Source organism: Thamnophis elegans, chromosome Z, assembly GCF_009769535.1.
Source record: "Thamnophis elegans isolate rThaEle1 chromosome Z, rThaEle1.pri, whole genome shotgun sequence".
NCBI lineage: Eukaryota > Metazoa > Chordata > Lepidosauria > Squamata > Colubridae > Thamnophis > Thamnophis elegans.
Window position 1 is genome coordinate 53865039 of NC_045558.1, and position 15920 is coordinate 53880958.

At 45.5% G+C, this 15920-nt stretch overlaps 1 protein-coding gene across 3 annotated transcripts in view; it reads right to left on the reverse strand.

Moving 5' to 3' along the window:
- The window catches only part of CAPN7 (calpain 7), a 48132-nt gene that overhangs the window by 16040 nt on the left and 16172 nt on the right, over positions 1-15920 (reverse strand). For 2 of the 3 annotated variants that reach the window (XM_032235468.1, XM_032235466.1), the window contains exons 6-7: positions 4172-4258; positions 1533-1659 (exon numbers count right to left, since the gene is read on the reverse strand). In XM_032235468.1, coding sequence (XP_032091359.1) covers positions 1533-1659; positions 4172-4258 — 214 coding nt within the window. The remainder of the gene's footprint in view (positions 1-1532; positions 1660-4171; positions 4259-15920) is intronic. The other variant, XM_032235467.1, reaches the window with a different exon arrangement.

Below are 15920 nucleotides of genomic sequence, written 5' to 3' on the forward strand. Positions count from 1 at the left end.
TGTATTAATACAGATGGATTCGGAAACAGAATTAGTTAAAGATTGTATGATAAAGTGGGCTCAAAACATTGAAGAACCAATAATGCTGGATACATGGGAGAGAATCTGGGTAAGAAATGTGAAATTTACACAAGCTCAAAACCTGAGAGAAAATTTTTATAAGATGTTCTATAGATGGCATTTAGATCCTAAAAAGCTGGCTTCTATGTATCCGAATTACAGCCTAAATGTTGGAGATGTGGCTCTCTCGATGCGACATATTTTCATATATGGTGGACCTGCCAAAAGGTTAAGGCATTTTGGATAAAAATATGGTGGATTATGCAAAATATCTTTAAAAGAAGGATAAAGTTTACTCCTCAGTTATTTTTACTAGGTATAAGCACTGACTTTACAGTGGTAGAGACTAACTTGATTCTGCACCTAATAACGGCAGCAAGACTGTTGGTGGCGCAATACTGGAAGAAGGAAGACTTGCCTACAATTCAAGAATGGACATTGAAAGTTACAAACTTAGCCGAGATGGCTAAAATATCGGCATATCTTAAAGATCACTCAAATGAGAGATATAAACGAGACTGGAAAAAATGGATTGATTATATACAAAATAAATACGGGACCAAGAAATTCCAGTTAGCCTATGCTTAAGATCAGAAATGATTTAAATTATTTAAAGTTAGCTCAGCAAGAAGAAGCTAAGATCAATGTAGAGATGTCATTATTTTCTTTATTTCTTTTTTCTCAATAGATTTTAGACTGTGTTTGTTAAAAATCCATACCGTGTACAGGTTCTGGGAAGTCGGGGGGGGGGGGAGGAGGAGGGGGGTTGGGGGGAGGGTGGAGGGAGGGAGGGGTATACATTAGGCTAGACAAGAATTTGGTGGTAAACTAGAACTATTTTGACACACACACACAAAATTGTACTCCAATGTCTCACTGATTGAGGAATGATGAAATGTTTGTTTTAAAAGAAAATAAAACTTTTGAAACACTAAGACCAGTGAAGAAATACTGAGGCTGTAGGGCTTGCAAACAGAGAGAAGAGACTGAGTAAGGCAACATCCAATCGCCTTTTTCCAGTAAAAACAAATATAGGTGAAGTTACAGGTACATCTTACCTAGTGACTGCCCTGTTTAGTGACTGTTCAAAATTGCAATGATGCTGAAAAAGTAACATTAACACCGGTCCTTGCACTTACGACCATTGCAATGTCTCCATAGTTATGTGATTGAGATTCAGTGCTTTGCAATCAGGATTTATTTATGGTTGCTGTAGTCTCCTATCATCATGTGATTACTATTTGTGCATTTACAGCTGGCTTTTGAAAGCAGAATTAATGGAAAAGCAGCAGTAAAATCGCAAGTTAATGGTCACATGTTGTGACCTTAAAAACCATGTTGATTAAAGCTGAAGTTGTAAATCCCAATTAAAAATTGTTAAACTTTCACAAAACTGTAAGTGTACAATATATATTAGAAAGCAAGTTTGTAGGCAAGAGATAAAGAGAGGAACAAAAAAAAATCATGTTTACCTGTTTAATGCTGAAGCTTGACACAGTATAGATCATAGTGGGATTATTTGTTATATCGTTTGGCCGCACCCACCGAGAAAACATAGCCTTTTGCTTAGGAGACAAAGGCAATGGGCCACATTTATCTCTGAAATCAAAACTACTTGGTAAGTATATCATCCTTAGCAAACATCATTTCATCAAATATTATTATTCAGAATAAATAAAAAAAAAAAGAAATCTAAGCATTTTCAGTGTATATGACCAGAAATTAAGTTTTTATGGTTTTACTCTTAGTTTCCCAGCTCTTAATAAAAGTAATTTTGTTCCTATTCTGGATTACACCCCGTTACATTTCAGTCAAACTATTCTATTATAGAAAATTCCTTATTTTCATTCTGATTTGTTTTTTTATTTATTTCTGAGGTCTTTGAACAAATGTCCTCTAATTTACCCTGGTTCTATTAAGACACAAGCTATTCTCTCATTGACTAAGATCTACATCATGCTAAACCAGGGATCATCAAACTTTTTAAACAGGGGCCAATTTACAGTCCCTCAGACTGTTGGAGCCCCTGGACCAGCTGGGTGGTGTGACTAGGTGGTCATGTGACTGGGTGGGCATTGCTAGGTTGTCATGTGATTAGGTGATCATTGCCGATTTAGCAGACCATTAAACAATACACAAATTAAACTTTAATTTGGTTTCCTCCTGCGGGTATTTTATCTGCTTTTGTTTGCATGTTGCTCTTTTGTTTAACTTTTCTTTTTACCAGATCATTTTTTAAGTTGTTTAGGAGTCTAGTGGTCCACTTCAGGAAACTCAGTTTTTCAGCAATTCTTCTCACCCCAAGGAGCTTACAATCAACAAGTCTTTCTCTCTCTCTTTTTCTCTAACTGTGTCCCTGTCTTTCCCTCCCCTCCCCCCCTCTTTCTGTCTCTCTCTTTCTATCTTCTGGAGACAGGGCAGGTCAAAAACTGGGTGTGCGGAGGCCTCCTGGATTTTTGGCCTCCCCCACCTCCATAAGCACTCTGCCAGCCAAAAATGTTGGCTTTACCTTCCAGTTCTAGCCCATGGGGCTCACAAAGATAAGTCCTGCACTCGACTGATGAGGGGCTGGCAGGTGATGTAGGCGGGGCAGTTTTACAGACCTGCCTGGGCCAGATTAATGGCCATGGCGGGCCGTACCCGCTATAGTTTGAGGAGACACCTGTGATAAACAAAGACTAACTCTAATACATTATAGTCTAGTGCAGTGGATGAACCCTACCCTTATGGATTGTAAACCATGATTTATGATCTGATATTATGTGTGAATAAAGCTACTATAGCTTATTCAGTAATTTAGCACAACATGTAAACAAGTGTTAGCAGATAGTCTTTGGGGAGATATTTAACTTGCAAAAAAAGTGAGCAGATTCTTGGCAATTCAAAAAAATATAGTTTATAACTATTATTTGGGTAATTATTTGGGGTAATCCCTCTGAATCTGGATAGTATTCTAGTTTTAAAAGAGGAAATAGAGCAGTAATTCCTGCTATACTTATTCAGGTCGACATTTCAGACATAAAGTGTCTGGAAGAGGCCAAAGAAAGTATGGTAAAAATCACTATTAATTAATGAATTAATTCATTATCAATTCATTAACAATTATCACACCTGACAACTCGATATTTAAATTCCTAAATTGAAACAATGTTTAGTACAGCCACATACTACATCAAACCCAGAGAGGGGGGTTGCGGGAGCGGCTGTTCAGTCTCGCTCATATGCCTCGCAGCCTCACGATGCCCTGGCCCAGCACTCCCTGCAGAACCAGGGCACCTCCGCTACTACCACCATCCCAGCATGGCTTTTTCGGTGGCTTCCAAACCGAGTCTTCCGGCAATGGCCGTTCTGGGCCTATGCTCTATGGTTGTGGGCCAGCTGCTGGCAGAGCATACGGCCAGAGCAGCCACTGCCGGAAGACTCGGTTTGGAAGCCATCGAAAAAGCCATGCTGGGATGGGCAGATGTGCAAGGGGAGAAGCATTTGTATCTGACACTCTAGCCAGTTTTCTTTTTGTTGGAATGTTCCCCCAAGGCTTATTATAAAATAATTTAAATTTATGTCAGCAAATTTAACTGACATATCAATTTGGCAATCTGTTAAAGGTGTGGCCAAAATAATAAGCCCTCCCCTGATAATAAAGCCCAAGCCATATTTTGTGGGTCAAAAGAAAATAAGACCCTGTCTTATTTTCGGGGAAACATGGTATACATGATATAGGGACAGACAGTGGATGGAGGATGGATGGATGGATTGATGGATGGAGAGAGGGAGGGAGGGAGGGAGGGAGGGAGGGAGGGAGGGAGGGAGGGAGAGAGAGAGAGAGAGAGAGAGAGAGAGAGAGAGAGAGAGAGAATACATAAATACCAGTAATTGTAGTTTATTACAGTATCACAGTTCAACAATACTGAAAGCTCTAAATCAGGACTGTCAAACTCCCAGCCCATGGGCTGGATGTATCATGTGCTGGCCACACCCCAGGCTGATTTAGGGAAGGGGAAAAAAACTCCTGATACGTCATGTGATGACAGCGTGATGATGGAGTTCGACACCTCTGCTCTAAATGGTGACCAGTGAAAAAAGTATTTGGTGAGTACAAAGATAAACTTACGAGAAAGGTATTGGAAAAGCAAAACGTTCTCTTAGGTCAACACTCATGAAAGGGACATATTCAATACCATTTATTTTTGATGTCTTCCTAAATACAAAGGACAATATGTTAGCAACAGACCTGTTCAAATTCTACTTCTTTTTCTTCATGCCAACTGCTTAATGTGGATTTGTTCTGCCTGATATTTGGATCCCTTCCTGCTATGAGACTTGAATTAAACATAAACATTCAGCATAATTTTTCTTTAGTTTGCACTGAAAGTCCTGTTTACAGAGCAAGCTATTGTTTTAAAAGTATTCCAATATTCCGACTTTCATAGTTACAGAGCAATGGAGATATGTGACAGAATAATTAAAACTATGTGATGATTACTTTGAAAAGCTTAAAAACTGTGTTTAAATACATTTCCTGCTGAGAAGACCCTAGATGCCTTTGCTTATGGCAAGTACTGCCATTAAACAATTTCTATAGTTAAATCTATATATTTTTCTTGATGTTACTATAAGGTGGTTGCAATGGTCTTTTTCCAGGAAGTTTTTTCAATTTCCTAATCCAAGAGCCCTAGGATTCTCATATACAGGTTGTCCTCGAATTACGAATGTAACAGAGCTTACCCATTCCATTCATAACCCGAGGATTTGGGGGAGTGAATCTTGTACCTTGAATGGGATCACTCCATCCTTCACTCATGTATTTGCTAATCAAATGTATGGCTGGTTAAGTGCATGTGAGGTATTTCAGGGTGGGGAAGGCCATTTGGGGGAGGATTAGTGATGGAACCGGCCACCTGCTTAAGACTTAGGACTCCCTGAGTCAATAAAATACCTCATACTGCCCACAATTGCTTCCCCTCCCACCAATCTGCCGCACCGGGTCACTTACCATGCGAAGATCTAGCAAACCATCTCCTCTCCAGCATCTCAGCCATGTGCACCCCTCTGCAACTCCGCTTTGGTGTATGCAGGTCTCACCTGGCACTTTGCCGACCAAAACGGAATTCTGTTTAGGCCTTCGCAGGCCTCACCCAGCACTTTCCAAGCCAAAATGGAAGTTCAGAAGAGTGAGCTTGCCCATCGATACTCCATTTTAGCCGGAAAAGTACAGGACAAATGTTGCAGAGCTACTCTCGTTGTTCGTAAGGGTGAACAATTGCTATGGTGCTGCAAGATTCATAGTTTCAGGACTTGTTTGTAAACACTAGGGGGCAATTATTCCGTAACTTTGAATTTTTGCTAAGGGAATGCTCGTAACCTGGGGATTACATGTAATCTTATTAAAATACTATCACTGCCTACTATTTCAACTAAATGCTTGCCATAGGGCAGCAGTCCTCAACTTTTCCTGCTCTGTGGACTGGCAGCAGTCGGAAGGGGACGGTTTCAACTGTATGTAGGCTGCTTGTGCAAATGGAGCTTCCATGCTTGCCAACCACTTACGCAGCTTATTTCAATGGGCTACAGGCCAGTAGTGATCTGCAGACCAAGGATAGGAGACCCTTGCCATAGGGCACCTTAATGCTTACAGATTTTGAAATTGTCTTTTTTCCACAAAAATGTAGACATTTCTACTTCAATTTAAGGTGGAAATGTCTAGTAATAAAGGATTTCTTAACAAGGAAAACACTTTCTGACAACCAGGCTATTCTATCTCTTTCAACTGAACCGGCCTCAGTTCCTGCAGCACTCCGCTTAGATACTTTTACAGGTAGTCCTCCATTTAACAACCATTCATTTAGCAACTGTTCAAAGTTACAATGGCACTGGAAAAGTGACTTATAACTACTCCTTACGTTTATTACTATTGCAGCATCCCCAAGATGATGTGATCAAAATTTGAGAATTTGGCAACCAGCATGTATTTACAATGGTTGCAGCATCCTGAGGGAATGTAACTGCCATTTCAATCTTTCTGGTTGGCTTCCGAGAAGCAAAACCAATGGGGAAAGCCCAATTCATTAACAACCACATGATTAACCTAAAAACTCCAGTGGCACAACCGACTTAATGACCTCTCTGCTTAGCAATGGAAACTGCTGTCCCAGCTGAGGACTACTTGTATTGCTTTAAACAAAATTCTACATTTGTTTTAAACATATAAAAATGAGATGCTATATCAACTAAATATAGCCTTTTCCATGCTATTGCCTCCTATCATGTAATGAGTACCAATTCCTGAAATTTCTATGAATTCTGTTTTAAATATCTGCAGCCCATCACATCTGAAAGGGAGCAGCTTGAAGAAATGCAATATTATAATAATCTCCAAAAATAGTAGAAGCATCTAGCTGAACTTGTTTAATGAAGAAAGTTAAGATGGACTCTCTGGGAATTTCTGGGCAAATGGTCAGATTAGACCAGGGGTCCCCAACCTATGGGCTGTGGCCCATTATCAGGCCATGGCCTGTTGACCACTGGACTGCAGCCCCATTTGTGTCACTCACATGCTTCACATGTGCGCATGCATGTGTTAAGGTACCTGCATCCTCCCCTCCACCAGCTGCCAACCCATTAAGATTGGGGAACTCTGAATTAAACAATGGATTAAAGCACCCAGAAGGTGGCAGCAATAAACTTCTTTCCTAAGATAGGAAAAATATGGATTTATGTAAATTATCCAGAGCTAAGCTTGGCACGAAGGAAATTTTAGACCAAAATATCAGCAACAGTTTTTCTTCTTTCATTTGCTTCCTGAAGAAGGTCTTCTCAGCGTGGCGCAGGACAGTCGAGAAGTGGGTTGTTACATCTTTATTTGCCCAAAGACTGAGTCATAGTTGAAACCACGCCTCCAGTCCTCTCCTGCTTGGCTCCAATTCTGATGAAGATGCAGTTCTAACTAGAGAACAAGAGAAGAACAGCCCCTGCCTCAAAGCTCACTCAGCCCAGTGGACTACGGACCCAACTGACAGGGAGGGATCTGGACTGTCCTGTGCCACACTGAGAAAAACGTTCAGGTAGGACCAACGTCCGTTCTCCAGCTGATGGCACAGGACGTTCCAGAAGTGGGACATACCAAACCAGCAGTCTCTAGGGCAGGGAACTCACTGATCCATAGTTCCCAATGGAGTATGCACTCTTTGAAGCACACTTTGACCGAAGGAAGCCTCGGCAGATGCAAAGGCATCCAACCGATAGTGCTTTATGAAGGTCGATGTACATGCTCATGTAGCCATCCTGAAAATGTCCCCAATCGGGGCTTGATTATTCCACGCTGCCCTAGTGGTAGTTCTTCTAGTTGAATGTGCTGTTATCCCTGAGGCACAGGTTTACCCTGAGCCTCATAGGCCTGGGAGATGCACGCCCATAACCAGCGCCCAATGATGGAAGATGACACCCTAGAACTCACTGCAGAAGGCTAGAAGAAGACAAATAATGCTTCCGTCCTCCTGGCGGGTGCTATCCGCTTTATGTAAATACAGAAAGCACTCCGCACATCCAATTTATGCTAAGATTTCTCCCTATCACAAGTGGGATTGGGACAAAAATCTGGAAGCACAATCTCCTGAGCCCTATGAAAATACAAGTTAATCTTGGGAATGAAAGTGGGTCCAGCCTCAATACCACCATGTTGGGATGAAATGCACAGAGGTCTTCCCTCACTGATAGAGCTCCCAACTCTGATATATGCCTTGCAGATTTGATACCGATCAAAAAGACCATCTTGAAGGTGAGAAACTGCAAGGAAATACTTCTAAACGGCTCAAAAGGGTCTTTAAGAAGAGCCAAGAGGACCGTGGACAGGTCCCATGACAGAAACCTGTCAACCACCAGGGGCCTAAGGTTAGCCGCCCCCCAGATGAACCTTTTGATAACTGGGTGGCAGCCCAGGCTCTCCCTGCTGTCTAGCACCAGGATAGTGGACAATGCCGCCACCTGCCTGTGGAGCGTGTTATGAGATAGGCCTTTTTCAAAGCCATCTTGGAGAAATTCTAGGATATGAGGAAGAGATGGGCCCTTGGGGTCCACATTCGCTGTGTGGCACCACTTACAGAACATTGACCATATGGCATTGTAAATCCTAGCTGTGGAGGGACAATGAGATGCTACAATGGTCCGTATCACCCTTGAAGAGAAGTTAGACTCCCTTAGGAGCTTCCTCTCAAGCACCAGCTGGTCAACTGGAGCCAATCCACCTCCGGATGTACCAGCACTCCCTGGTGAAGAGAGATCCTCTCCCGTGGGATCCTCCAAGGTTTGGCAAAGGACAGACCTACTAGGTCTGCAAACCAAGATCTGCAAGGCCAGTGGGGGGCGACCATGATGACCTCTGCCCCCTCCGACATTATCTTCCCCAGCACCCCTGGGATGACGGGAAGGGGAGGGAATGCATAAAGCAAGCCCCGGAGCTACCTGCTGTGCAGGGCACCGTTCCCCTCTGCTCCTGGAGTCGGGAACTGCATGAAAAACCTGGAAAGTTGAGCGTTCTCTGGGGTCACAAAGAGGTCCTCTTCTGGCTGACCGAACATTCGACAAATCCCTTCTAACAGGTCCGGATCCAGCTGCCATTCCGTCTGGTCCAACGTGGCCCCGCTGAGCCAGTTTGCCTGATGGTTCGCCTCTCCGGAGATATGCTCCGTCTTAATGGACAACAGGTGCCTCTCTGCCAAGTGGCCTAGTTTCTGAGACTCCTTCCAGAAAGCCTTTGAATGTGTCCCTCCCTGTCTGTTCACGTGCACCTTTGCGGCCATGTTGTCCATCAGCAGCAGGACATGACTGTTTGCTACAAGGGTCTGAAAGGGCCAGATGATCTGCCCACAGTTCTAAACAGTTAATATTATGTCAAAGATCAGAAAGGGACCAACTGAGACCCAAGGAGGGCCCCCCCCAGCCATACAGGCTCCCATCAGTGGTTAACGTGAGCCTCTGCCGTTCCTTGAATATACACCCCTTAGACAAGGCTGGGGAAGTCCACCACTTCAGGGAGAGTTGCACTTGAGGGGAAATCCTAACAAGAGAGCAGGAAGCGCTGCACTTGCTCCTCTGGTATGGGAGAAGGAACCATTGAAGAACCCTAGCATGAAACCTCACTCAGGGAACTAGATCTATACAGGAGATCATCTTGCCTAACAACTTTGACAGTGTGACTATGGGAACACGTCTTTCCCTCTGAACCTGACAAACCAATTTCACTAGGCTAGCCTTGCACTCCTGGGATAGGAACACCATCCCTGTAGTAGTATCTATGACCGCCCCCAAGTACAGTAATCTAATAGTGGGGTTCAGGTGACTTTTTTCAAAGTTAACAGAGAAACCATAACTCTGAAGGGTCTCAACAGTTAGGTGAAGGTCTTGATGTGACCAAGCTGGGGAACCTGCCGGGATGAGAATGTCATCAAGGTAGTATTGCAACCTGACCGGAATGGATCTGAGATAAGCCACTAGGGGTTCAGTACCTTTGTAAATGTCCTGAGGGGCGATGCTAACCCAAAGAGAACAATCCTGTACTGGTAGTGAATGCCAGCGTAAGAAAACCTAAAGAACTGTCTATGCTGGTGAAGCATCAGTATATGCAAATAGACCTCCATTAAATCAATGCAGGCCAGGAAATCACCATTCCTGAGGCCAAGAATAGAGCAAAGAGAAGACATCTTGAATCTTTTATATACCAAATAGCAATTTAACCTTTTGAGATCCAAAATCGTTCTCCACCCCCTCCGAAAACTTCGGAACCATAAAGAGGTTGGAGTAAAACCCCTTGCCTGTCTCATCCTGGGGAACCAACTCAATAGCTTGGATCTCCACCGTGTGCAATCGCTCTACCCATCAGCTTTCTCTCACCTGGATGATATGAAGATTCGGAAGAAGTTCAGGGGCATGGAAAGGAATTCCAATCTAAGGCCGAATCTGATCATATTAAAGACCCAGAGGTCAGAAGTAATATTCTCCCACCAGTCGGCAAACAATGCTAACCGACCACCAATGGGAGCTCCTGACGCCAAATCATTTGTTTCTGTGGAAAGGGCGTCCGTTTGCTCCTCGAAAGGGCCACCTATTCTGTAACTGAAAACAGGGCCTGACAAGGCTGAAACCCCCTCTGTTGGTACTGATAATCACTATCTGAACCCCGATAGTTAGGCCTACATGTGTAAGGTGTAAAACTGTGTTCCTGTCATTTAGCCATGGTAGGCAAAACCTTATGTTTATTCTTATCCTCAATAAGAATCGGGTCCAAAACATCACCAACAGGTACTTCCCCATGTATGGGGTCGCTGTCAATCACCACTTCGCCTTAGCATCTGCCTGCCAGTTCTGGAGCCACACCATTCTCCTGGCTGAAACAGAGGATGAAAGAACCCCAGAAGCAAACTTAGCAGTGTTCAAGGTGGTGTCCGCCGAAAACTGGGTGGCCGCGATGACCTTGCTGATGTCTTGCAGCAACCTCACATCATGCAACGGCACCCATTCCTGCATCTGCTCAAGCCACATCAATGTTGCGTGATTGAAGGGAGATGCAGAAGAGGCAGCCTTAATTGTCCATGTCGCAGCCTGAAACATCTTACGCAAGGTCAGTTCTGTTTTCTTATCCTCTGCCTTTAAGTTGTCCGCTACATCACCCATGACCATAGAAGACAGAGACACCAAGGCTGCCATAGGAGCATACACCACCAGGACCTGCAAGGCTTGAGAAAAATCAGGTTCCATATTATAGAAATGCCTATCGTTCCCTCCTGGGGTTGGAAAGGTACCTGGCTTCGCCCATTGCTTTTGGACAACGTGCAGGAACAATTTAGGTGCAGGGACCTCCTCTTTTTTCACAGCAGGCTCAGTGAACAGTCCCTTTTTCTCAGAAGCCTTCTTGGACGTTGAAGCCTCTATTACTTTCTCCTTCTCGAGCTCCGTTCTGAGATCTGCAGTGCTCCTGGCTTTGAACAGCAAGGAACGAAACAAACCCGGGGGAAACAGGCCCACAAAGGCAAGAACATCGGGGGCCAAGTCCTTGTCCTCTGAGAGCTCCAAATCCTTCTGTTCTTCCTCCTCATGGCAGACAGCTCACTCCTCTGCAAGGGAGACACTGCCCTTTGCGATCTGCTAGTGTGTGCAGCCAATCCCTGTGCCATCTTGCACCTAGCTTCATGCTGAGGGGAGGGAACCTGCTGCTTGCCATTGTTAATATTCTCCCGCCGTCAGGGAGGTGAGATCAAGTTCAGCTTCTCAATGCAGGGGCAGCGTCCTCACACTCCAACTTTCCCAGCTTTCCGAAATCCCTCTGCTCCCTTCCATTCAAATAAGTACAGCTGGCAGCCTTCATCTTATTTACACCCCTCCCTTAGTTTTCCACTCCCAACAGACAGGGGCGAGCAGGCGGAGAGGGGGAAATCGCTGAGTGGAATCACTGAGGGGAAGGGAGCGTAGGAAAGAGGCAGTTGGGCAGAGCCATGCGCAGAGCAGACAGAGCAGTGGGAAGCCCCTGAAGGAGGACAGGTGAGAGGAGGAAGGAGAACTGCAGGCAGTCCAGGGCGCCTTGTTTTGTGCATCCAGCTGGTTGACTCCCCCGGCGCCGCCAGCTTCTTTAGTGCGGGGTGGCTGATGACTCTGTGTGTGTGTGTGTGTGAGAGAGAGAGAGGGAGGGAGGGAGGGAGGGAGGGAGGGAGGGAGGGAGGGAGGGAGAGAGAGAGAGAGAGAGAGAGAGAGAGAGAGAGAGTGAGTCCTGCCACAGAAACCACTGCTGCTGCTACCTGTAGAGTTTTTTTAGAGTTTTATTGGGATTTATATGCCGCCCTTTTCCCTGAGGGGACTCAGGGCGGCTTACAACCACAAGGGAGGGGGGTGCAGTGTCAAAAACAGAACAGTATGTGAACAAAGAAAAGATAGTAAAAACACAACTTTCATTCAGCAATCAAACACTCGGGCAGGTAAATTGGGAACCTATCCCCAGGCCTGCTGGGAGAGCCAGATCTTGAGGGCTGCGCGGAAGGTCTGGATAGTGGTGAGGGTACGGATCTCAACGGGGAGGTCGTTCCACAGGGTCGGAGCTGCAACAGAAAAGGCTCTCCTCCGTGTGGTTGCCAGTCGGCATTGACTGGCAGATGGAATTCGGAGGAGGCATATTGCCCCCAACAATCTGGGTCCTCATTTTACCCACCTCGGAAGGATGGAAGGCTGAGTCAACCCTGAGCCGGTGAGATTTGAACCGCTGACCTGCTGATCTAGCAGTAGCCTGCAGTGCTGCATTTAACCACTGCGCCACCTTGGCTCAGCCTACTACTGAGGCTGCCACTGGTTTAGTTCTGTGTTGTTGTTGTTTCACTTTCAGCAAGTAATGCTGAGGCTGGCACTTGAGGAAAGGGGCTGGCACTTGAGGAGAGAGGTCCCACAATCGGCTTTCAGCCAAGGGGGCAAAGGCGGCAGCAAAATTCAGCAATGGGGGCAAGCTGAAGCAAAAATGCAATCTTCTGAGGGTTGCTGCACACAGACGGGGGGTGGCTAGGTGGGAATGGCAAGCACGGTAGCCATCCCTGCAGAGCTGGTGCCCCCATTCGTCTTCCCCTCTATCTACTCTTGAAATGCCCGCAGGAGAAAAACTGTATTTATGGTCCCGTCCTTTTTTTTTTCCTTTTGAAAGGACTGGGAGGTGGTACTCGATGTGACCCTTCAGTGAAGGGGAAAACATGCTGTCCCCTGTGTCTGTTGGGAGCCGAAAACTCAGGGAGGGGGTGTAAATAAGACAAAAGCTGAGAAAGTTGGGGTGTCAGGATGCTGCATTAAATATAAGGAGTTCTCTGGTCATCTACCCTTGGTGGTGGTAGAGGGACGATTACCCAATCTCCTTGGCCTGGATTGGTTTGATTCATTAGGGTTGGGTACTAGTGGCGTTAATATGATACAAAATACAGATATAGACATCCTGGCACAGGAATTCCCTTCTGTGTTTGATGGGAAGCTGGGAATGTATACAGGAAAGCCAGTATTATTCAATTTGGATCCAGCTGTTGCCCTTATACGCCTCAAGCCTAGGCACATTCCTTTTGACTTTAAAGCTAGTCGACGCTGAACTCGACAAGCTAATTGCTCAGGGGGTGCTTGAACCAGTAGATTACTCTAAGTGGGAAACCCTCATAGTGATCCCAATAAAACCAGACAGTTACCTGCGTTTGTGTGCCAACTATAAGGCCTTGCCACCCAATGCCTACCCTGTGCCCATACTGCAGCATTTGCTGCACTCTTTAGGAAAAGGGCATATAATTGCTAAACTGCTGGTAAATGATGAAACTGCAGGGGCACAGACGATCATGATTCATCATGGGGCCTTTCAATGTTGTTGCCTTCAGTTCGACATTAGTGTAGTACCTGGTTTATTCCAGATGGAGCGACTATTGCAGAGAATTGCCGGAGTGATACCATACTTCGATGATGTTTTAATAGCAGCCTCAGATCATTCTGTGCTTATGGCCAGTCTTCACTGTGTGTTACAGAGATTCCAGAGCATGGGCCTCAGAATAAAAAGGGTGCTGCCACATAGCTATGCCTCGAGTGGAATTCCTTGGTTTTTTGGTTGACTCTGAGGGAATCCATCCTACATCTGCCAAAACTAGGGCTATCCTTGATGCACCCACACCAATCAATAGAGCCGAGCTACAAGCTTTCTTAGGCTTACTCAATTTCTATGCAATATTTCTACCACATAAAGCTTCCATAGCAGAGCCATTGCACCGGCTACTAGATCTCAAATCACTGTGGGTTTGGGGTCCCAGAGAAGCTCAAGCATTTAAAATCATCAAGCAGCTATTGGTCTCCAACTCTGTTCTATCACAATACAGCAATACACTACCCATTGTATTATCTTGAAATGTCTTTCCTTATGGAGTGTGCGCCGTTCTTAGCCACCTTTTACCAAATGGGCATTGGTTGTGTTTTTCTCAAGGATGCTCGCTGCAGCTGAACGCAATTATAGCCACTTAGCCAGAGACCCCCTGGCTATAGTTGCCAGTGTTAAACATTTTCACAATTATCTTTACCGCCGGCAATTTCAAATCATAACAGATCATCAGCCCCTTTTAGGACTAATTTCCAGAAGCAAGCAAACACCCCTTGCATGATTCGTTGGACTGTTTTCCTGGGGGCTACAACAACTAACTCACCTACCGACCTGGCAAGATGTGCTGCGTCGTTGCCCCCTGGCTGACAAATTAGAAGACCAAGCCCCGGCCTCGCAGGTGTTACTAATTGAGGACCTGCATTTTCCGATCACTGTCGTTGATATTGCTAGGTGTTCTTCTAGGGACCCAGTGATATCTAAGGTATTGGGCTGGGCACTTAGAGGGTGGCCAAGGGAGCGGATTGGCTCGGAATTTCTTCCTTATTTATCCCACCATTCTGAGCTGCCCGTTCAGAAGGGGTGTATGTTATGGGGTCAACAGGTGGTGGTACCAGGGTCTATAAGAACACGGGTATTAGAGATGCTGCATTTAGGACACCCAGGAATTCTTTGTATGAAAGTCCTTGCACTTAGCTATCTGTGGTGGCCCAAATTAGACTCTGCCGTAGCCGAATGGGTTGCTGATTGTCATAAGTGTCAGGAGACATGACCATTACCACCAAAAGCCCCGATATGGGAATGGGAAATTCCTTCAGCTCCATGGGTGAGAATACATGTGGATTTCGCAGGCCCTTTTCACTGTCATGTGTTTTTAGTCATAGTTGATGCGTATTCGAAGTGGTTGGAAATTGTCTTACTGTCTTCCACCACTTCTGAAGCATTAATCTGAGCCCTGTGTAGGATATTTGCCATGCACGGGTTGCTCGATTTAATCGTGTTGGATAACAGTCCCCAACTTATCTCTACTGTGTTCTAGAGTTTCCTGGCTGGCCAGAGAATTAGACATGCCCTGATATCGCCATTTCACCCTGCGGGGAATGGACTGGCTGAATGGACAGCCAAAGAGGCTTTGGGTAAAATGGGCCCTAGGAACTGGCAGGAGAATGTGGACCAGTTCCTATTAACACAGCACACAACACCATGTCCACAAACTAATAAATGCCCAGCCGAAATACTATTGGGCAGATGCCTTAGGATAATGTTAGATAGAATGCGTTCTAGTTATTCCCCAGAAAAGCCATTGGATTCTTGGGGGGGGGGGGGGGTGGGTGTTGGTCCGGGAGTTTAAGTTGGGGGATTCTGTCTATGCCAGAAATTACACTGACCATCCCCTCTGGATACAGGGCAATGTGACGGCTGTAATGGGGTGGAACTGACAAACGGCCTGATGTGGAAACTCCACATAGACCAACTTTGGAGCCAGGGACCTCCAAATAAGTTGTTCCACTCCGATGGCATACCCGAGAAGGGTTGCCATCATCAGAGGAGGTGGCTGAGGACTATCTGACACTTGCTCCAGATCCTACAGGGAACCTACCGATTAATGGGAATGACAGACCCTGCTCAACTGCGAAGCCGGCAGACTTCACCTGTGGAACTAGGCCTGGTGGCGTCAGCTGCAGATGAAGAAAATATCGAAGGCGGGTCAGAGGAAACTTCATTGGCTCCGGAGATTAGCAGGCAAGTCCCATCACCGAGACAGGAGCTTTGACGATCCAGCCAAGTTCAGTGCTGTCCAGCTTACTTACAAGAGTACGCATGTGTGAATGTGATGGGAAGGAGTGTTACGTATTCAGCATCTGACGCAGGCTGTTCTCTGGGCAGGAACGGAGCTAATTGGTCCAATTGCCTGACAGCGGGTTATTTAAGGAGCTGTCAGATAGGAACTCACAGTTCGTATTCTAATTGCTAGTTACGTGTTAGTGATTCTTGTGGT